At 39.0% G+C, this 24,158-nt stretch overlaps 1 protein-coding gene across 6 annotated transcripts in view; it reads right to left on the bottom strand.

Moving 5' to 3' along the window:
* LOC150006664 (testis-specific gene 10 protein) overlaps positions 1-24,158 on the bottom strand; it is a 115,274-nt gene that overhangs the window by 44,136 nt on the left and 46,980 nt on the right. For all 6 annotated transcript variants that reach the window (XM_090281975.1, XM_090281973.1, XM_090281974.1 and 3 more), the window contains 2 exons: positions 17,016-17,126; positions 13,265-13,450 (listed from right to left, as the gene is read on the bottom strand). In XM_090281975.1, coding sequence (XP_090138101.1) covers positions 13,265-13,450; positions 17,016-17,126 — 297 coding nt within the window. The remainder of the gene's footprint in view (positions 1-13,264; positions 13,451-17,015; positions 17,127-24,158) is intronic.

The raw sequence follows: 24,158 nt of genomic DNA, 5'->3' as shown, positions 1-24,158 counted from the left end.
TGAAAGATGAAAAATACAATCTTATTAAGGATGCACAAGAATTGAATGACATCAAGCCTGGCTGGATAGCTCAATTTGGTAGAGCATTGTCCTAGATGCCAAGGTTGTGGGTTTGATTCCTGGTCATGGCACATACAAGAAGGAACCAATGAATCCATAAATAAGTTGAACAACAAGTCAATATTTCTCTCTCTCTCTCTCTGGGTCTCCCTTCTTGTCTCTATCTAAAAAATCAATAAATTAAAAAATTAAATGACACCATTAATAAGTATAATCGTGTGTGTGTGTGTGTGTGTGTGTGTCAAGAAAGTAGCCAGCCATGAAAGATGAAAAAGAGACATTTATTGAAGAAGATACAAGATACAAGAAACTTTGTACATAGGACAATGACACCTCAGTTGCCTTCAAAGTAGGCACCTTGGGACCTCACACAGTTCTCCCAATCTTCTTCAGTTGATTTTTTCCTGTATCTCATCAACAGTCTGAAATCTCTTCCTTTTCAAAGGTGATTTTAGTTTGGGGAAAAGCTAGAAGTCAAGGGCACCAAATCTGGGCTGTAGGGGGCCTGAGTCACCGCAGTGATTTGATGCTTTCTAACAAACTGCACGAGACATGATACATGAGGGGGTGCATTGTCGTGATGAAGCTACCAATCACCAGTTGCCCATAGCTGCAACCTTCTGAATGATCTAATAGTTTCCATGGAGGAATGTTCAAGCTTAATGCAAAATTTGATGTGGATTCATTATACTCACTCAGTCATTTTGAATGTGACTGCCACACAGTACACATGCTCACTCAACAGCATCTTCCATGCCCACTGACCAGTACAGTGCTGTCATCATTGTTCACACATGTGCATTCCAGTCCACTCTCCTTGGCTGACAGTTTACATCGATGTCACACAAACTGTTCTCATTATATTAACAATGGCTGGACTTTTTCTAGACAGACTAATATAACACACACACACACTTACCCAACAATAAGTGAACACATATGCTTTTCAAGCTCATTTGGACTATGATCAAATATTGTGTACCCTGCCACCAAGCAAGTCTTTATAGATACCAAAGGATTAATATGTTATTTTATCTGATCATAATACACAACAAAATTAAAATAAAAAATAGAATAATAATCTCAAGTTCCCTGTACATTAAAATATTTTAAAAATAGCTTTAGGGATCACAAATAAATCATAATTGAATTAGGTGATATTTAAAACTGAATGGTAATAGCGGCATTACCTCAAAACTTGTGGGATACAGCCAAAGAAATATTTAGAGAGAAATTTCCAGTCTTAAATGCGTATAAAAGAAGAAATATGTTAAATCATGAAATGTAAATTTATTCTAAAATTTATTTGAGAGTTTAATAAGGGCAAAGTACAGCCAAAATAATTTGGGGGAACATGAATCCTGCCAGATATCAAGACTTAACCAACCTATAGAAGCTCCAAGAGTATACTGTTGTCAAGGAGACAGACAAATTGACCAATGGAGCAGAATGTATGGAAACTTATTTTTATGACAAAATAGACTTATAACTCAGTGAAGAAAGGATAATACCCACAGAAATATAAAATTATATCTCTATTTTAAATGATATACAAAGTCTATCTCAAGTAAATTAAAGCTCTAAGTGTGAAGGGGAAAGAACTTTTAAAATGAAAAGTTACTGGGGACAGTAAAGGATTTCTTAAAGAAGACAAAAAAGCATAAACCGTATGGTAAAATGTTGACTGATTCCAGCAGCACAAGAATTTAAAACTTCTGTTTATATTAAGCAAGCACAGATAAAAGATGAGCAACAGGTAAGGAGAAGATAAATGTTAATATCTTTAAAAGGATTATTATCAAGAATACATAGATAATTCCTTTAAGTCAACATGAAAAAAGATAACTCTAGAATAATAGGAGAGTTTAAGAAAAGTCATTCCAGAAAATTGAGAGAAAATTCATAAAAATAGAATCCTGAATGGCTAATAAGTATGAAAAGATTCTCAATTTCACTTGTAATCAAGGGAACACAAAACAGAAAGTCTGGTAATACCAAGTATTGATTAGTATTTGAGAAAATGATAACTCCGTGATTTCTGGTGGAAATGTAAAACTAGAGAGTAATCAGAAAATATGCATAAGAATTAAAATTGTACATATCTTGGATATAGTTATTCCACTTCAGGCATAAGCCTAGAAAAATATATATCCAAAGAGAAACAAAAAAGGATGTTTGTGCATTTTATTATTAAAAAATGAAGACAATTAGGAGGGAGGGAAAGATGGTGGCAGAGTAGCTAGCAGCCTTGTCTGCTTGCTACCGTTGTGGAACAGACTTGGAGTACAAGCACTGAGTGCAGAGTGAGTGAGAGCAGCTTTCAGACAGGGCAAACAGGGATGGGAGCCTGGGAACTGCGCGGGAGAGGGCAAAAACTGCGGCCTGCACTTTCTAAGTGGAGTCGCTGGGCTCACAAGCCCAGCGCCTCTGGCTGCACCTGGTAGAGACAGCTGCGGACTGGCTCATTAGCTGGGATATATCTAGGTGAAGAGAGAAGACCAGGGTGATGCAGAGGCACGGAAATTGCGCTCCTGCCATAGGCGCCCTTCCCAGCCAAGTTTGAGAGGGATTCAGTGAGAAGGTTTGGATGAAACTGTCGGAGGTGGAGGTGTGGGAAGACAGAGGCTAGCCCTGACAGTGAGAGACTATGATTTTTGGAGAGGGGGAGAGCACGGAGATGGGGGCGAGGGGGGGGTGCGGTTTGCACAGGGACTGGTGCTGAAGCATTGGAGCCACACTGAAACTCTACTGGAAGGAGAGCTGAGGCAAGACCCGAGATTTGGTAAAGACCCTGGGCACGCACCTTAGTTAAACAAAAATGCAGATGAATGCTGCAGGGAAGGGCCCACACAGAGGAAAGCTGAGGTGGGACAGAGACTCAGTAGGGACTCTGGGGCTTGCAAGCCTGCACGGTCAAAATAGTTCTGCTAAACAAAAGAGCAGACCGGTGCTGCAGTCTGGAAGCCACGCAGACACTTTTATGGAAGAAGAGCTCAAGCAAGACGCGAGACCTGGCAAGGACTCTGGGCATGCACACCAACTCAGTGGCAGAGGGGGGGGGGGGCAACCCAGTGTAGCTCATAATGGGGAAAGGTCAGCAGACCCACAAGCAAGAGAAGAGCAACCTCAGTGTCCAGCTACATCTCCTCACAGCCAGACAGCCAGAAAGGAAGTTATGAAACCCATGGAACTTTGACCAGGAGTGGATCCAGAAAGAGAAGAAAGTGGTAAAAACCAGATACTACTGGGATGAATTACTACTGAGGTTTTTTTCATGAGTTATTTTCTTATCCTCCCAGTTTATACATTTATACTAGTTTATACTAGTTTTTATATTATAGCTTATTCCAAATATCATATTTTGCTCTTCCCTTCTATTACTCCACTTTAATATCTGATATTCTCTTCTTACTTTTGTTTTAAATTCTATCTTCTCTCTTACTATGACTAGTATCCATTCCATACTCTTACTATTTTTCTCCATTACAGCCTCTCAAAACCATTCTTCCTGTCATTAGTCATCTCACATTACTTTTCCTGTTCATAACACAAACTCAGTCTCTCTACACCTTGATCAATATTTGTGCATTGGTTATGGATCTGGTGGTAGTTGTGGCATTACTGCAATTTTATTCATAGATCTTCATTGTTTCAGTATTTCAAATCTCAAGTCCTAACAGTCCCCCTCTCCTATTCCATTAATACCTTCCTCCAGCCCTTTCCTTCTTTCATCTTAAATTTGAATGTTTTTCCCTCTCTTAGCCTGGTTTTCATTCCTCATTCTTAATTTACCTATTCCCTCTGTCGTCCCAAATTCACTTCCCTTTCCTCTAGACATGTCTTAAGCTTTTCTTTCTTTCTTTGTTCCTACTTATTCCCATCCCACCTATTTCAATCATAGCTCAATGGTTGTCAATAGTACTGAGAAACATTTTCTCTAATTTGGTTCCTACTTTTTCTTCCTCTTCTTGTTTTTTGTTTATGTTCTCTCTCACACTAAATATATATTCTATAACTTCTGTTTAAACCCAATACTATACACTTCCCCTCTCTTACTTTATTCTGCCTCCTTCCCTCCATTTTTTAACATACAATGTAAATTTTACTTAATGTCTTTCATTGCCTTTTCCCTTTTCACTACTATTATTGCTCTTCCCGATCCCATCTCAAAAACCATTTTTCTTTCAGCTAGTCAACTCTTATCTGTTTTTCCTTTAGTATAATAGCCTTAATCTCTTTAAAACTATATTAATACGGGCTCATTTGCTATTGCTAGTGTGATAGTGGGTGGGGGATATTTTGGAGGGTGTGGGTGTCTTGCCTGGGTTGTGTGTTCCTAACCCTACAGTTATAGGAATGAGAGGAACAGCAATAAACAAAGCTCAGAGCGAGTAGAAGGAAAGAAATAATCAAGATCAGAGCAGAATTAAATGATATAGAAACTAAACAAACAACTCAAAGGACCAATAAAACCAGGAGCTGCTTCTTGGAAAAGATAAACAAAATCAACAAGCCTTTAACCAGAATCATCAAGAAAAAAAAAAAAAGACTTGGCGCTGCTGGATCAGAAAAGACCATCTGGGAGCAACCTGTCTGGTGAGGATAGTGGAGGAAAAAGGGATGAGATGGGATTTCTGACTGGCTTGGCTCCCTGAGCTGCGACTGGCAGTGTGCAAAGATTTTTTAGTGACCCTAGGTTTCCCCAGAGAGGAGTCAGGAGGAGAGTGAGGCTCTGCCCACTGGCAGAGCCAGCAGTAGGCCAGGTGGCATCTGGCTTTGAGAGGTAAGAAACAGCATATGGTTATGTGTGTATGAATGTGTTTTTCCTTTTTCTCTTTTGCATTTTTGTGGAAAGGGGAAGAGAGGCTAGGGGTGAGATGAGATTCTTGAGGAACGCAGGCGCAGAAGCGCACTCACCTGCTCCCCAACCCTCCCCCTGGGTCATGTGAGCATGCACACAGAAGTGCCACAGTCTGCCCGCTCAGGCTCACAACCAACCTGCCTATTGACATGCACAGGTGCAGCCAGCCTGCCCCAACAGGCGCACAGCAAACCCACCTACCAGTGCACAGAGGCCTCCCCCTCTGCAGGAACAGGTGAGCAACCAGTTCACCTTGGACCTGCCTGCCCCAGTGTGCAAAAGGTCAACCTACCCCTGGCAGCATGAGGGAGTGCACTCGCCCCTGGCTGAGGCCAAAGGATGGTGAAGTGAACTAGAGGTACTTTGTAATAAGTTTTGGGTGCTGGCTCTTGAGAAAGAGCTGGGAGAGCAATGGACTAGGTCCCAGTACAGAATCCTCTCCAGTGCTATGGGAGAAATCACTTAAGCAGACTGCTCCCCTCCAAGTGGTGTCAGCTCGAGGCAGCAGCTCAACAACTGTATACAAGAAGGTCACATCATAAAGGCAGAAAATAAAAGCAGATCAATCTAAGAAGCAGAAACAAGACCAATACCCAAAACGGGGAGATGGAATAAAACCCCACCAAACAGAAACAACACCCACCAAAGGAAAGGAGGAATCCCCAGAAGGAGGGATAGATGAAATAGAGGCAAGCAAACTATCAGACATGGAATTCGAAACAATCATGAGGAAGCTCAATGAACTTGACAAACTCAAAGAAAACTACAAAAAACTCCAGGGGAACTACAAAGAACTCCAGGGAAACTACAAGGAACTCCAGGAAAGCTACAAGGAACTTACTGAGAATTACACCAGCATAAAAAAGGACATAGAAACTAACAATAAGAACCAGGAAGAAATGAAGAATACAATTTCTGAACTGAAGAACAGGGTAGAATCAATCAAAAGCAGGCTAAACAAAGCAGAGAATTGGATCAGTGAGTTAGAGGACAATGTAGAAAGAAATTCCCAAACAATGCAACAAAATGAAAAGACTGAAAAAGAATGAAGAGGGTTTTAGAGAACTGCAGGACAACACGAAATGAAACAATATCCGTATCATAGGGATAAAAGAAGGAGAAGAGAAGCATGGGATAGAAAACCTGATTGAAAAATTAATGACAGAAAATTTTCCTAACTTGATGAGAGAAAGTCATGCAAATCCAGGAAACACAGAGGGTGTCAATGAAGATGAACCCAAAAAGGCCCACTCCAAGGCGCATCATAATTAAAATGGCAACATTCAAAGACAAAGAGAGAATCCTAAAAGCAGCAAGAGAAAAACAGCAAATAACTTACAAAGGAGCTCCGATAAGCTATCGATCTATTTCTCAACAGAAACACTACAAGCCAGAAGGGAATGGTCAAAAATATTTCAAGCAATGAAAAACAAAGGCCTACAACCAAGAATACTCTAGCCAGCAAGGCTCTCATTCAAAATAGAAGGTGAAATAAGGATTTTCCCAGACAAAGGAAGATTGAAATAATACATCTCCACCAAATCAGCATTGCAAGCGATGCTAAAGGGAATGCCTTAAGAAAAAAAAGAAAGAGAGAGAGAGAGAGAGAGAGAGGAACACAAGTACAAAAGGAAATGAATAAATACCTGTCAATAATAACCTTAAATGTAAATGGGTTAAATGCTCCAATCAAAGATATAGGGTAGCGGAATGAATACAAAAACATGACCCACATATATGCTGTCTACTAGAGACACACCTCAAAACAAAAGATTTACACAGACTGAAAGTGAAGAAATGGAAAAAATTATTCCAAGCAAATGAACGTGGAAAAAAAAGCTGGTGTAGCAATACTTATATCAGACAAAACAGATTTCACAGCAAAGGCCATAAAAAGAGACAAAGAAGGACATTTCATAATACTTAAGGGAACAACCCATCAAGAAGATATAACCTTGGTAAACATATATGAACCCAACATAGGTCCACCCAAATATATAAGGAAAATCTTGGAAGACTACAAGAAGGATATCGAAAACAATACACTCATAGTAGGGGACTTTAACACCCCATTGTCAACAATGGACAGGTCTTCAAAGCAAAGAACCACCAAGGATTTTGAGGCATTGAACAACACTCTAGATCAAATGGACTTAGTTGATATAGATAGAAGTTTTCACCCCAAAGAAGCAAAATATACTTTCTTTTCAAATGCACATGGAACATTTTCAAAGACAAACCACATGGTAGGACACAAAACAAGCCTCAACAAATTCAAGAAAATTGAAATTAGATCAAACATCTTCACAGATCACAATGCCTTGAAACTGGAAATCAACCTCAAGGAAAAAACTCAAAGACATTCAAATTCATGGAGAATGAATAACATGCTATTAAATAATGAATGGGTTAACAATGACATCAAGGAAGAAATCAAGAACTTTCTGGTAACAAATGATAATGAGCACACAACAGCCCAAAACCTATGGGACACAGCAAAAGCAGTCCTGAGAGGAAAGTTCATAGCAATACAGGCCAACCTGAAAAAGATAGAAGAATATCAAATAAAAAATATAACCCTACAGATACAAGATCTAGAACAACAACAACAAACAAAGCCTTGAGTGAGTAGAAGAAAGGAAATCATCAAGATCAGAGCAGAATTAAATGACATAGAGGCTAAACAAACAATTCAAAAGATCAACAAAAGTAGAAGCTGGTTCTTTGAGAAGATAAGCAAAATTGACAAGCCTTTAACCAGGCTCATCAAGAAAAAAAAAGGACCCAAATAAACAAAATCAGAAACAAAAGAGGAGAAATCACAACTGATAACACAGAAATACAAAGGATTGTAAGAAATTACTACAAACAAGTATATGGCAAGAAACTTGACAACCTAGATGAAATGGACAAATTTCTAGAAACATATAGTCTTCCAAAACTGAATCAAGAGGAAGCAGAAAGCCTGAACAGACCAATAACAAAGAGTGAAATTAAAGCAGTAATCAAAAAACTCCCAGCACACAGCAGCCCTGGACTGGATGGCTTCACAGGCAAATTTTACAGAACATTTAGGGAAGAACTCACACCTATCCTTCTCAAACTATTCAAAAAAATCTAATAAGAGGGAAGACTCCCAAACTCTTTCTATGAAGCCAGTATTACCCTAATTGCAAAACCAGGTAAAGACACAACAAGGAAAGAAAACTACAGACCAATATCACTGATGAACATAGATGCTAAAATCCTCAACAAAATATTGGCAAACCGGATCCAGCAACAAATTAAAAAGATCATACGTCACGATCAAGTGGGATTCATCCCAGGGATGCAAGGACGGCTTACCATTTGCAAATCAATAAACGTAATACACCACATAAACAAAATGAAAGACAAAAGTCACATAATGATACCAATAGATGCTGAAAAGGCATTTGATAAAATACAACACCCATTTCTGAGGAAAACACTCAGCAAAATGGGAATAGAGGAAGCATACCTCCTCATAATAAAGGCCATATATGAGAAACTTGAAGCCAACATCACAATGGACAAAAACTAAAAGCATTCCCCCTGAGATCAGGAACAAGACAAGGCTGCCCACTCTCTCCACTCCTATTCAACATAGTATTGGAAGTTCTAGCCACAGCAATCAGACAAGAAAGAGAAATAAAAGGCATCCAAATTGGATAAGAAGATGTAAAACTGTCATTATTAGCAGACGACATGATAGTGTACATAGAAAACCCTACAGACTCCATGAAAAAACTACTCAACCTAATATGTGATTTTGCCAAAATAGCACGGTACAGTCAATATTCAGAAATCAAACACATTCTGTACAGCAACAATAAAATATCAGAGATATAAACTAGAAAAAAATCTCATTTACTACAGCAACAAGAAAAATAAAGTACTTAGGAATAAACTTAACCAAAGAGGTTAAAGACCTGTACTCGGAAAACTACATAACACTAAAGAAAGAAATTAAGGAAGATACAAATAAATGGAAGCATATACCATGTTCATGGATGGGAAGAATCAACATCATTAAAATGTCCATACTACCCAAAGCAATTCATAGATTCAATGCAATCCCCATTAAAATACCAGTGATGTATTTCACAGACCTAGAACAAATATTTCAAAAATTTATATGGAACCAAAAAAGACCCCAAATAGCCACAGCAATCTTGAGACAGAAGAACGCAATAGGAGGATGTCAATATCTGATATCAAACTATACTACAAGGCCACTTCAATCAAAACAGCCAGGTACTGGCATAAGAATGGACATATAGATCAATGGAACAGAATAGAGAGCCCAGAAATAAACCCAGGTCTCTATGGTCAACTAATATTCTACAAAGTGGGAAGGGACATAAAATGGAATGAGAAGAGCCTCTTAAACAAATGGTGCTGGGAGAACTGGACAGGGATGTGCAAAAAAATGAAACTAGACCACCAATTTACACCACACACCAGAATAAACTCAAGATGGATCAAAGACTTAAATGTAAGCCGTGACACCATAAAAGTCCTAGAGGAAAACAGGCAGAAAAATTTCAGATATCCCATATGACAATATTTTCACTGATACATCTCCTAAGGCAAGGGAAATAAAGGAAAAATAAACAAATGGGACTAGAGCAAACTAAAGAGTTTCTGCTCAGCAAAAGAAAACATCAGCGAGATGAAAAGGGAACCATGATATGGGATAACATATTTGCCAATAATACCTCAGACAAGGGCTGATCTCCAAAATATATAAAGAACTAATACAGCTCAACACCAAGATGATAGACAACCCAATTAATAAAAGGGGAAAGGACCTGAACAAACACTTCTCCAAAGAGGACATACAGAGGGTCCATAGGTGTATGAAAGAATGCTCAACATCACTAGCCATCAGAGAGATGCAGATTAAAACCACAATGAGATACCACCTGACACTGGTCATAATGGCCATCATCAACAAATAAACAAACAGCAAGTGCTGGCAAGGATATGGAGAAAAGGGAACCCTGATGCACTATGGGTGGGAATGCAGACTGGTGCAGCCACTATGAAAAACAGTATGGAATTTCCTCAAAAAACTAAAAATGGAACCGCCTTTTGATCTTGTGATTCCACTGCTAACATTTTACCCTAAGAACCCTGAAACACCAATTCAGAAGAACCGATGCACCGCTATGTTCATAGCAGCACAATTTACAATAGCCAAGTACTGGAAACAGCCTAAGTGCCCATCAGTAAATGTGTGGGTAAAAAAACTGTGGTACATTTATAGAATGGAATACCACACAGCAGAAAAGAAGAAGGCACTCCTGCCATTTGGGACAGCATAAATAGAACTTGAGAGTATTATGCTAAGTGAAATACGCCATGCAGGAAAAAAACAAATACCATATGATCTCACCTAATACAGGAAACTATGAACAAAACAAACACATGAGCAAAATAGAAAGAGAGGCATGAAAACAAGGAACAGACTGACAGTGATCTGAGGGGAGTGAGTAGGGAGTTAAAGGGGGGAAAAAGGGGAAGGGTCTAGTCAAGGAACTAGTATAATTGGCCCATGGACATGGACAACATGGTGGGGAGTGGCTGTGGGAGAGGGGGATGTGGGTGGGGCACGGGAGAGCAATGTGTGAAAAATGGAACAACTGTAATAGAAAAACAATAAAAAATAATAAAAATTAAAAAATAGAAAAATAAAAATGAAGACAATTAAATTTCCTTCAGTATAAGAATACATTTAAAAAAATATTTATGCAATGACTATAGATCTGTTTAGACGTACACTATACCAAAATAAATTTCAAAATTATAATATTTAGCAGAACACTCCAGTTGCAAATGGGTACCTATATTATTACTTTTAAAAAACTTAAAGTATAAACATATGCAAAAGTTATACAACTGACAGAACCCTTATACACACCAACCATTAGGTAGAGAGAAGTGGAAGGGAAAAGGAAACGGATCTTGGAATGTTTTATTTCTTTAAATAGAGAGGAACTTGCAAGGTGGAGGCCTAGACAGACACGCTGCGTCACCCACCACAACTAAGAAGGCATACAACTATCTCAAAACTAAGGACAACCAGAAGTTCCAGAAAATCGACCTGCATGGAAGTCCAAAAAACAAGGATATAAAGAACAAATACTCATCCAGACAGGTAGGAGGAGCGGAGTCAGGGCGGAGAGGACTTGGCATGTTGGCGGCAGCAGAAGACTGGCAGAAAGTGCAGTCACACATTTTAAAAAGTCAGGAGGGACACCTGGGGTGTGTTCCCAGCCAGAGGCCAGACCATGCAGCTCAGGGTTCCGGCGTCAGGAAAAACCAAGCCTCATTGCTTCTGACTGTGCAAACCAGTGGGGGTTGGGGTGGAGGAAGAAACTGCCAGTCTCTCAGTAGAGTCCACTTGTTTAAAGGGCCTCAACAGCCGTAGGACATCTGCAGACCCACCCACTCTGGGAACAATGGCCAGGACAACAGCTAGAGTGGTGCCAGTCCCATACGGAAGTGGGAGAGATGCCTAGAAAAGGGGTGAGTGCTGAGCAAGCGGCATTGTTCCTTTTCAGACCCCTCCTCCATATACAGCGCCACAATGTAATGAAACAGTTTACCTATACTGATGAATACCTAAGGGTTTGCCCCTTACAATGTAACAGGAGCGACAGCTCTACCAAAGACACAGAGGCTAACAAACACAGGAGCTTGTCAAGATGAGGAGACAGAGAAGTATGGCCCAAAAGAGGGAATGAATCAAGGTTCCAGTGGGAAAACTAAACAATGAGGAGATAGCCAACCTAACAGATGGGGATAGCCAACCTAACAGACACAGAATTCAAAACACTGGTGATAAAGATGTTCACAGACTTGGCAGATATGCTTAAGTATGGCAAATGCATAAGGGAAGAAGTGAAGGCTATGCTAAATGAAATAAAGAAAAATCCACACTAAACCAATGGTGAAGGGAAGGAAACCAGAGTTCAAATCAATTATTTGGAACATAAGGAAGAAAAAATAAAAGTCAACCAGTACAGAATGTGGAAACAAGAATTGAAAAAATCAAAGAGAGGCTTAGGAACCTTTGGGATAACTTTCAATGTGCCAACATCTGAATCATAGGGGTGCCAGAAGGAGAAGAGGAAGAGCAAGAAATCAAAAGCTTATGTGAAAAATAATGAAGGAAAACTTCCCAAATTTGGTGAAGGAAATAGACACACAAGTACAGGAAGCAAAGAGAGTTCCAGACAATCTGGACCCAAGGAGGACCACACCAAGACACATACATCATCATTAAAATGCCAAAGGTTCAAGATAAAGAGAGAATTTTAAGAGCAGCAAGAGAAAAGCAGAGAGTTACCTACAAAGGGGTGCCTATAAGACTATCAGCTGATTTTTCAAAAGAAACTTTGCAGGCAAGAAGGGAGTGGCAAGAAGTATTCAATGTGCTGAAAAGCAAGGACCTACAACCAAGCTATCATTTAGAATGGAAGGGCAGATAAAGTGCTTCCCAGACAACATAAAGCTAAAGGAGTTTATCATCACTAAGCCATTCTATGAAATGTCAAAGGGACTTAAGAAAAGGAAGATCAAAACTATGAACACTAAAATGACAACAAACTCACAACTATCAACCACTGAATCTAAAAAATAAAAACAAAATCCAACTAAGCAAACCAGAATAGGAACAGAATCATAGGCATGGGGATCATTTGGAGGGTTCTCAGCTGGGTCGAGGAAGGGGGAGAAATGGGGAAATGGTGCAGTGATCAAGACGCATAATTAGTTGGTACAAAATAGACAAGGGGAACTTAAGAATAACATAGGAATGGAGGAAGCCAAATAACTTATATGCGTGACCCATGAACATGAACTAAGGAAGGTGTGATTGCTGGAGGGAAGAGGGGTACTGGGCAGAGGGGAGCAAAGGGAAAAGAACTGGAACTATTGTAACAACATAATCAATAAAATATACTTAAAAAGGAGAGAGAGAGAGAGACTCGAAGCAAACTGGCAAAATGTTAGCATCCTTAAACCTGGGGGTGGGGGGTATAAACATGTGTTCTGTATTACTTGTTTTTTGCACTTTTTTTTGGTATGTTTGAAATAGTTCCTAATTTTTAAAAATGCTAAAAATTATTCTAATTGTAGGGCAGGTAATAGATTAGAGCAAAACCAGTGCGAGTACAAAGAGAACAGTTATCAGGCTACAATGCGCAGTATATATAAATAATTTAAGTATGTGTTTATGTGTTTAATTTATGGAAAGCCAAACAAAACTCCTAAGTATGATGCAGATGTACTACAAGAACATTTTCCCAAACTTACCCGCTCAACCTCTCTATTGAGGGCATCTACCTTTTCTTTTAATCTGTTACCCTCTGCCTCAGCAGTGGTAAGTTCTAATTTGAGGGTATTGTTATCTGCTTCTGCTTGCCGGGCCTTATTTTCCCAGTTTTCAGCATCTTCATTGGCTTTTCGGAGTTGGTCCATCATTTGCCTGTTCTCAGATTCCTGAAAAGCAAATCTTAGATATTACTTAAAATATGTGACGTGTTCAACATGTAATTAAATATTTGCCAGGTCATTGGGAATTTACTTGCCCCAAGGATCATTTGTAACATAATGCTGGGGAATCCCACCTACACACTCAGTTTTAGAAAAGTGGTGGTCCTGTAATTAACAAAAGGGAGTGGAATCAGGACCTGCTGTCTCCTAAGTCACACCCACCCATCTAGTTAAGTGAAGTTGCTTACTCTTATCTTCAGGACATGCATGAATATGCTCTTATATTTGCTCTTCTCCAAGCAAAATCCTTCATTTCTTCCTTTCCATATATATCTGCTTACTGACTAGTGGCCCACCTGGTTTCTGAGATTCTGCTATGGCCTGACCTCTTATATCTGTCTATCCCCTTGCTCCTGACCACTTTAGTGAATCGTACTGGTTACAGAGCTCTGACTACTTGCATCTTAAGTATCAACTTCTGATAATTCTCTTGGCTTGGTGCATTTCCTGATTCCTGCTTTTCATCAAGAACCCCAGCCTTTATTTTCTCCATCACAGACTGTTCTTTGATCCACTTTTGTTCATTATTCTAATAACTTGCCTGAAATGGCTCAGAAGTAAAATATCAAGCCTACAAAAACACTATTCATAAAAATACATCCATATATATATTGGACATACAATGTGGAACCACATTTTTTAAACCTTGAAAGTTCTATCATGCAGATTGACTAAAGTGGGATTTTATTTTGAGAGGAAAACAATCAGCTCCACAAGTAGATACTATACTGAGTAATCATTTTTGAGGCTATATTTAAAAACGTATCTCAGTAGTGTGGTTTGGCCAAGTTATTCTAAAAATAATTCATAACTTTGGTAATTATTTAAAAGGCACTAGGTCTCTCTCTCTCCTTCCCCCTGCTAATAAGCAGTGCATTCCCTATTAAAAACATTGGGCTAAATAAAATGATGAAATTGCAAGAAACACTTTACCCTGTAAGGCTTTCAAATCAGATTTAAATTCTTACAAACATAATCAATCATGAGTCTGGTTGAAATTCAGTTAATATTGTCACTTTGTGGCCTGATGGTACCTTGACTAACGAGAAAGCTCTTCACAAAGCTCATGTTAACAAGTTAACAAGCCAAACTACTGTTCTGTCTTTCAAGATTCAGATACTCTGAATGTGCCAGTAGGGATCTGACATGTTTTCCATTATTGTACTAAAAATAGCAGTTGCGTACAAAGTACGTACTTGGGAGGTACATGGTACAATATACATCAACTAAATTTTACCCACATCAATCTTTACGCTCTTTAACTTTCTGTAGCACTTATTGTCGGTGTCATTCTCTTAAAACTGCCTTAGAGCTTTATGTAATTAGGTGTGGATGAACAGTCTCCCAAAACACTTGGTTTCCTCAAAGATAGGAACCATTTTTATATTAAATTCAGTTTTTCTGACTAAGATAGGAACCATTTTTAAGGTTAAATTTATTCTGTGACTAGATAATACAGGTTCAAGGTTTAAGTGGTGAAAAATAATTCCCATAAAATGTCTTTCCTGCCCTCCAACGACCTAGTGCCCCTTCCTTCTGGCAACCAAGAAACCATAATTTTACCCTTTTTTGTATCTGTCCAAAGCAGCCAGAGCAGTGTGGAGCCCAAGATAGGCAACAACATAACAAAAGTGAAACTGATCTTTGGTATTCTCCAATTCTCTCTTCAAGATGTCTTCACGGCTCTCTGGTGCTATCCCCAACTCTTGTACCTCACAGCTCTCTCTGGTGGCCTACTGGGCTCATTATAATACCACCACCGCAAAGCTAGCTGCCTCAGCTGGAATCCTTTGCCCTTCTTGACTGAATTATGGATACTGCTTCTAATTGCTCTCTCTCCTTCTGATTTATTCTTCCCAACATCTCCAGGATAGTCTTTCTAAAATACACTTTTCAAATAACTTCTGTGCTTATGTTGTAACTAAAGTTTCTGGATAATAACGTTCAAACAAGTCCTTCTTACCTTTCTATTATCATCCACCTATACATGCCACTCTAGCTACACGACCTATTATTTCCTCCTAACCCTTTTGCTTATGTTGTCCCCATTGCCTGGGGTGCCATTCAGTTTCCTTTCAGTTTTTCATCTCCAGCACCTCTGCACCTAGCATAATGTACACTGGACGAATGAGTGAATGAAAGATGCACTAGACAATTCTTACTGGACTACCTGTAGTTTGTTCTCCCAGGGAGAAGGGGTGCCTGGATCCATGCAGCTATTTTGTGACATGAAATCTCATGAAAGAACTCATACTAGGATGCTAAAAGCCAAGAGAAGCTTGATGTGTGTTGTCTGAAAACACAACTACAGAATCTAAAAGCCCCCACCCTTAATGGTGAAATCTCAGTTAATGTGACAGACTAGGGAGAAAAAGGGAACTAACATTAATTGAAAGTTTACTATGTTAAATATTGCTCAGATATTTAATTACTTACATTCTGCCCTATTTCAAAATAGACTTAAATGGCTCACTGTGCTAGATCTATCTGACTTACTTGGGTGTTCTTCCCAGTGACAGAGGGGACACTGTGACTCAAAGAGGTTGAGTAGCCTACCTAAGTCCATGTCATTAGGGAGGAGTCAGACCTATCTCACTGCAGAGCTTCTGTCCATTCACGATATTACATTGCTGGCATCTTAAAAATCAAGACGTGCAGGAAAATGTCTGCTTTGTCAATGTAAGCCTGCTGCTTTACTGTCTGAAAGCAAGGATTGCAATTTAGGAGTCCTTAGAATCTCTATTTCTCACCATCCTAAACCGTCTAATGAACAGCACAAATAAATGCTAAAGATATGTTTGTGCAATGATATTAAGCAATATTTTAAATAAAATAAGGAAAACAGTTTTGGGGAGGAGGTGGGTGTTCCTATTAATGATTTCAGTGGTATGTAACACTATACCTATGGTAATCCAACTATACTTTTTAATCAACCCAACTACACTATTTTAGATAATATTTTACTAAATGGACATATCTAGCATCCTTGATCAGGGGCTCTGTTTATTCTAAGATTGCCACACATGTACCTAAATTTACTTTAGTCATCTGATGTCACACCCATGCACCTGGTCGAATGGTTACTAACGGTGAAGTGCAGAGGACAGCCATCTCTCTTCTGGCCCTAAAAAACTGATAGCCTCACAACAGAGAAATCAATTCTGATCTACTACACAATCAAGTGAAGCCTCCTTTGTCAAAGGTTTGTACTTGAAACCTCCACCATTTTCAAATATGAATGAGCCCAAATTGAGTCTGACCCCTTGTCCTTTATCCAGTTAGGAGTGTATGTATCTAGAATGGCTGAGTAGCAAACTAAAAAAGGTATATTCTTGAGTCACTTTTCTGGACATTGGTGATATTCTAAATATATAGTTAACACATCATTGCTAACACTATGCTATGTATTAAAGGAAAACTTGATTCAGCTCTCTCTATGGGTGTAACTGATCAATAATTTGAATGAAAACTCTTAGGTATCATGAGCAAAGAGGAAGAAATATATACATACTTCAGACTTTAATATATTCTTCAGCTTGTTAACCTCCAAATTAGTATCGGAGACCTTCTGTTTTATATCATTTAATTCATTGTGAGTATCATTCAATTGTTTAGATAGTGCCTATGAGAAAAAGATAACTAGATTTGACTACAAAAATTAAAAAAGATTGCTCTATGTCAAAACCATAGAATAATTTTTAAATATTTATTATAACATAGGTAAAAGTTAATATGCTTAATACATAGAGCTCATATAAAAACAGTGAGAAAATGAGTCCAAATAGTAAAGATGCAAAGAACCCAAACAGATAATTCACATAAAGGAAACACAAGTGGATAATTCTGTAAAAAGTTTAAAAGGTTACGAGTAATCAAATAAATGTTAATTAAGACAAGGAAATACTATTTTGCCTTTCAAATTAGCAAACATTTAAAGCTATTCTGTTATGACAAGGAATGGGCATTTCCATGTATCACTGGAGTAAACATAAATTTGCAAAGGCCAAATCTGTGATCTGCTATCTGGTAATGTATCAAAAGACATTTTTAAATAATAATAGCAACAAGAGAGTCAGATGGATCTATGCATATTCACTATATTTGAAAATGTCCACCTAATTAAAAAAAAAACTCCATAAGCTTTTATTCAATTTTAAATTAAATCTAATAAAATTTAATGAAAAAGAATGTTCGTTAAAGCATTATAATAACAATATTTATTCACATTAAGTGAATGATGCAGTAAATAAAGCATCTACATAATGCCTCTATGAGAAATGTTTGGACTTCCGGCCAAGATGGAGGCTTAGACTGACATGCTCTGTCTCCCTCCACAACTACGAAGGAATACAACTACCTCAAAACCAAAGATAACCAGAAATTCCAGAATATAAAACTACATGGAAGCCCAACGTATGAAGTTATAAACCAGCGGTGCTCGTCTGGACAGGTAGGAGGGGCAACTGGAGCGGGGAAGTCGGGTGGTGCTGTCTGTGCTAGCAGAGAGGAAAGTGGCAGGACTGTGAGAAACACCAGGGGAGCAATCCTGGCTGCAGTCGAGACCCGTCAGCTCGTGATTCCAACGCTGGAGACGGCAGACCCCATTGCCTTCAACTGTGAGGCCCAGAGGGCGTGGGGATGGAGGAAGAGACTCCTGGTCTCTCAGCAGAGAGTAACGGCAGGAATCCATCTTGGACCCCCACCCCCAAACAAAGCGCCACAGAGCAGTGAAAAAGGTCGCCAGTCAGTTGCTGGGTAATGAAGAGTGCATGGGGCTCCACCTGCTACAGCCTTCCCAGGAAGCAAAGGTAAACAGAAAACTGTCAGGATGAAGCAGACCATGATTGAAATCCTGGTGACGCACCTCGCCAGGCAGCAGATGAGGGACCTAACCGATGAGCAAATAGGAAATCTTTCTGGGGCTCAGTTCAGAGCTATAGTCATAAGGTGGCTTACAGAATTAACAAAAGATTTGGAACAAGACAAGGAAGGAATGAAAGCTAGTCATACTGAAATGAACGAAAACACATACAAGTGGTGAGGAAATGAAAATCAGAGACCAAATCAACAAATCCGAACATAGGGAAGGAACAGTCAACCAGTGCAGAAAGAGAAAACAAAAAGTGAAAAATATGAGGAAAGGCTCAGAAACCGCTGGGACAGCTATAAGCAAACAAACATTCGAATTATAGGATTGCCAGAGGGCAAAGAAGAAGAACTAGAAATAGAAAAATTATGTGAAAAAATAATGAAGCAGAACTTCCCGAACTTGGGGAAGGAAATAAGACTTACAGGTCCAGGAAGCACAGAGTTCCAGAAAAACTGGACCCAGGGAGAACCACTCCAAGACACATTATAATCAAATTGTCAAAAATTAAAGATAGAGAATCTGAAAAGCAGCAAGAGAGAAGAAGAGAATTATATACAAAGGGGTCCCAATTAGACTATCAGCTGATTTCTCAAAGGAGACCCTGCAGGCAAGAAGGGACTGGCAAGAAATATTCAAAGTAATGAAAATCAAAAACCTACAACCATGATTACTCTATCTAGTGAAGCTGTCATTCAGAATAGAAGGGCAGAGAAAGTGCTTCCAGGACAAAATAAAACAGAAGGAGTTCATTAGATCCAAACCACTATTATATGAGATGTTAAAGTGACTGGTTTAGAAGAAGGAGGATCAAAATTATGAACATTAAAATGAAAACTGCATCACAACAACCAACAACAGAAGTCAGGGAACCGAAACAAAGGCAAACTAAGTAGGCAACGAGAGTGGATAAAGAATTATAGGTATGGGGAACATTTTGGGGGGAGGTCAGCAGAGAGGGGGAAGGGGAAAGGGAGGGAGATGATACAGGAATTAAGAAGCATAGTAGAAGGGAATGGAGTAGACAGGAAGAGGTTGAGAAGAACTATATGCACAACCAATGGACATGGACTAAAAGGGGGGGACAACTGGAGGGAGGGAGGTCACTGGGTGGAGGGGAGCAGAGGGAAAAGAAATTGGGACAACTGTAACAGTATAATCAATAAAACATATTAAAAATATTTGGAATTTTTAATAACAGAGGAAAATATTCATCTATATTGAAAAATAATTCACAATAAAACATCTAAAATACCTCAACTTGTTAAAAATTGTGGTATTGAGAGTGAAAATTTTTTAAGGTTTCTGTTTTCCAAATCTTATGTGATACAAGTTCTTAATCTGCGGTCCACAGAGGGATCCATCTTCTACCCCTGGGCCTATGACCCAAACAAAAGAAAAAAACTACTCTTGAACATATAAAAATTGTTATTATATCATTTCTTCTGATTATTAAAAATGTTTATAAAATTTAAAGCAAGGAAGTGCTTATAATGCTACAGTAAGATAACAAGAGCCTACAAGATATCGAGTGATTATGCTGGACTCTTTGATAAGTGCTTTCTAGGCATATTCTTGTTTACTTTCCATTTTTACAGATGATGAACTGAGATTCAGAGAAGTTAAGTGATATTATCACACAGCCAGGCAGGGAAGTCAAACTGATGAGAGTTTTAAATAATCCATTCTTCTACTGCCTTCTTATGTAGAAAAACCAAGATATAAAGGGGTATGTGGTATTATCCCAGCTACATAAAAAGTTCATGTAAAAGAATAAACTTTTAAAAAATACATTGAAAATCAGTAAAAAATGTTAAAAGTGGCTAACTCGGTGGTAAAAATGAGAGTTTTTAATCTAGTTTTCATGAATATAAATTATATTTATCTTTTGCTTATTTGCTCTAGCTACAGAGTACATAAAATCATAAATTCACCTTTTTTTACAGCTATTTGTTAACTTAAAAAATATTATTTTAGAATAGTTTTAGATGTACCGAAAAGTTGTGAAGATAGTAGAGTTACCATATGCCCTATATTCAGTGTTCTCTTTTAGTGACATCTCACATTAATATACTTATCTCAATTAATGAACCAATATTTATACAGTATTAACTAAAGTCCATTTTTTATTTCTTTCATTAAAATTTTTTGATTTATATATATATATATATATATATATATATTTTTTTTTTTTTTTAGGGAGAAAGAAATGGATTTGTTGTTCCTTCTATTTATGCATTCATTGGTTGATTCTTGTATGTACCCTGTCCAGAGACTGAACCTGCAACCTTGGTGTACAGGAACGACATTCTAAGCAACTGAGCTACCTATTCAGGACCCAGATTTCTTTCACTTTTATGTACTGTTCTTTTCTGTTACAGGATCCCATTATGCATTAACTTTTTATATTATGTTTTATTGATTATAGTTACAATAGTTCCAATTTTCCCCCTTTGCTCCCCTCCGCCCAGCACACCCCTCCCCCAGCATCCCCCCCCCAAGTCCATGCCCATGGGTCGTACATACAAGCTCTCCCGCTTCACCCTTTCATATATTCTTCTTCTTTTTAATAATTATTTTAACAAATAAAAAATAATCCCTCCCTCTCAGATTTAAGACCCTTTATAATCTTATAAAGGACAATGGGCGAAGGTCTCGAGCTCCTCTAGCTGCTTCAAGCTGGACATGGTCGTCGTCCTACCTACCCTTGGGTCCAAAAATCCCTAATAAGAGTGGGGGTGTGGAGGGGAGGGTGGCCTTCCCACATGGGGAAGTATCGTGCAGACTCCAGGTCAGTTTGCTGTCCCTGGACAACGGTGTGCTTTATTTAACAGGCTGGCATCCTTGTATTCTGGGGGCAACAGATTTGGCAACAGGGTTAAAAGACATCATTCAATCCATAACCACTAGATGACAAAAGGCAGGTATTAATTTTTCAATGCCGCACATTAGGGGAAAAAGGGCTTCTTTGGAGGAAGGTGTGCCAGGCATATCTCACCTGTCCAAAACCCTTTTGCCCATTATACTTAGTTTGGGCTGAGGGAAATATTTTAGGTTTCCCCCCTATCAGACCTCTGGGCTCTTTCTGACCAAGCCATTAGGATAGAAAAACCAGTTTTAAAGTGAAGCCCACAGACCACCCCATTCTTTACCAACCCAGCCACTTAGTTCAGCCAAACCGTTACGTCTCATGAGGCAGCGATGCAGCCAGGATTAAGTGAGGCCTATACGTACAATCACTCAGGTAATGAGATCATAGGCTTATGCCCTTTGAAAACAGAAAATACATGTTAATTTATGTAACATGACCCATAAACAAGTCTCTAAATCTGTAAGACTGTCTTATTGGAACAACATCCAGTTGCAAGGCATTTTACATTCTTCTTGCCTGTGAATTAAATATCTTGGATGATACCACAGACATAGTTTAACTTTCAAATGAAAACAAATTTTAAATAAAAAGAAACTTTAGAGATGGTTAGCTGCACTACTTTATAGTCTACCACTGAGCATTGTGATTTTCCTTGAATCATGATTTTTATTCCCCTTCTTACCCTCTTCTCTCCCTCCCGCCTCCCCCTTTGTTACTGTTAGTTTATTCCTTGTTTACATACCTCTGGTTAAATTTTTCTCATTTGTTTGTGTTGTTCATTAGTTTCCTGTAATAGGTGATAGCATAAGGTATTTTTATTTCGTTGCATGGCTTATTTCGCTAAGCATAATTTTCCTCATGTACTTGTGTTCCTCTCTGTCTCTCTCTGTTTCTTCATCTTCTTAAAACAGACCTTTTAGCACCTTTTGCAATGCTGGTTTGGTGGAGATGTGCTCTTTTAGCCTTCTTCTGTCTGGGAAACTCCTTATTTCACCTTCCATTTTGAATGAGAGCCTTGCTGGGTAGAGTATTCTTGGTTGTAGACCTTTGTTTTACATTGCTTGGAATATTTTTTGCCATTCCCTTCTGGCTTGTAGTGTTTCTGCTGAGAAATCTGATGAGAGCCTTACTGGAGCTCCCTTGTATGTTATTAGTTGTTTCTCTCGTGCTGCTTTTAGAATTCTCTCTTTGTCTTTGAATGTTGCCATTTTAATTATGATGTGTCTTGAAGTGGGCCTGTTGGGGTTCCTCTTCATTGGGACCCTCGGTGCTTCCTGGGCTTGCATGACTCTTTCTCTCCTCATGTTAGGGAAGTTTTCTGTCATTAGTTTTTCAAAGAGATTTTCTATCCCTTGCTCTTCTTCTTCTCCTTCTGGAATTCCTATGATACGGATATTATTACGTTTCATGTTGTCCTGCAGCTGTCTTAGAGCCTCTTCAGTCTTGTTCAGTCTTTTTCCATTTTGTTGCACTGTCTGGAAGTTTTTGTTTACGTTGTCCTCCAGCTCGCTGACCCGATCTTCTGCTTCCTCTAGCCTGCTTTTAATTCCTTCCACTGTGTTCTTCAATTCAGAGATTGTATTCTTCATTTTTTCCTGGCTCTTATTGACAGCTTCTATATCCTTTTTCATGCTGGTGTAATTCTCAGTAAGTTCCTTGTAGTTTTTCTGGAGTTCTTTGTAGTTTCAGCTGAGCTCATTGAGCTTCTCCATAATCCATGTTCTGAATTCCATATCTGATAGTTTTCTCCCCTCTATTTCATTTAGCACTCTTTCTGGGGATTCTACCTTTCCTTTCGAAAGGGGGTTGTTTCTCTGTCTCCCCATTTTTGTGACTCTTATTGTTTGTTGCTGTTCTTAGATTGATCTGCACTTCCTGGATCTGCCCCTGGTGACATCAGATTGTGTACCAGTCTGATCCTAGGCAGTCTGTTGGAGACTTCCACGGATCTACTGCCTTTGTCTCCTTTAGTTGTTAATCTATTCAATCTGTGATTAGCCATCAGGCTTAAGGACCGAGGGTGTGGCAGCTTAATTCCTGTAGGCAGTGCTTTTGCTTCCCCTCAGGCTGATGCCACTCAGAGGGGAATGGTCTGCCTGCAGTACTGGGGATGAGTTAGCACTGGGACCTGGTCGGCGGCTCCCCCAGTCCTCCCCTCAAAGCCACGGTGCCAAACTCTCCCCAAGTGTCTCTAGTCCTCTCTTCCTTCCCTCTGCTTGAGCCCAGGGTAAGTGGGGGCCAAAATATTTTCGTATGTGATTCGTTTAAGAGCTCTTTTTCTCCAGCTGTTTGTCTCTGGCTAGCAAAAAACCTGTGGCTTTTCGCTTTTCACAGCTGGATACTATTTTACTTTCCACTCTGTTGCTGTAGGCTGGGAAGCCCAGCTGGGGGTTTAGACCCTGCCCTTCTCAGGGGGAACCCCCAGCTGCTGAGCTGTTTCTCAGTCTCTTCAACTGCCACCGGTGGGAGCCCAGCCAGCCCTTCCATATCTCCGGACTCCCTACCGGTCAGGTTGTGATGTAGTGGCATTTTTTTGTCTCTCCATGGTTATAAGACTTCTCTCCAGCTAGTGTTCAGTTGGTTATTCCAGATGATTTCTCCAAAATTAAGTTGTAAATCCAGACTTGTCCTGGGAGGAGGTTAGTGTAGCTTCCACTTACTCCTCCGCCATCTTGGATTCTTGCATTAACTTTTGAACACAGTATTTAACAACTCAGGCAGTTTTTTATAATTAACAAAATGCTGCAATTTTATATCTTTATATAAATAAATATTTAACATTTAAAAAATACAGGCTTTTATGATGCAAACTAAACATATTGAGAGTGACAGCAAAGTGGGGAAAATTATTTGAACTTACAAATTTTCAGTGGGGAAGAAAGCTTCCAAATAGATTTTTTTCATTTTATTTTACC

Source organism: Furipterus horrens, unplaced genomic scaffold, assembly GCF_987537825.1.
Source record: "Furipterus horrens unplaced genomic scaffold, mFurHor1.1.pri manual_scaffold_6, whole genome shotgun sequence".
Taxonomy (NCBI): domain Eukaryota; kingdom Metazoa; phylum Chordata; class Mammalia; order Chiroptera; family Furipteridae; genus Furipterus; species Furipterus horrens.
This window is presented reverse-complemented; position numbering and strand designations above follow the sequence as displayed.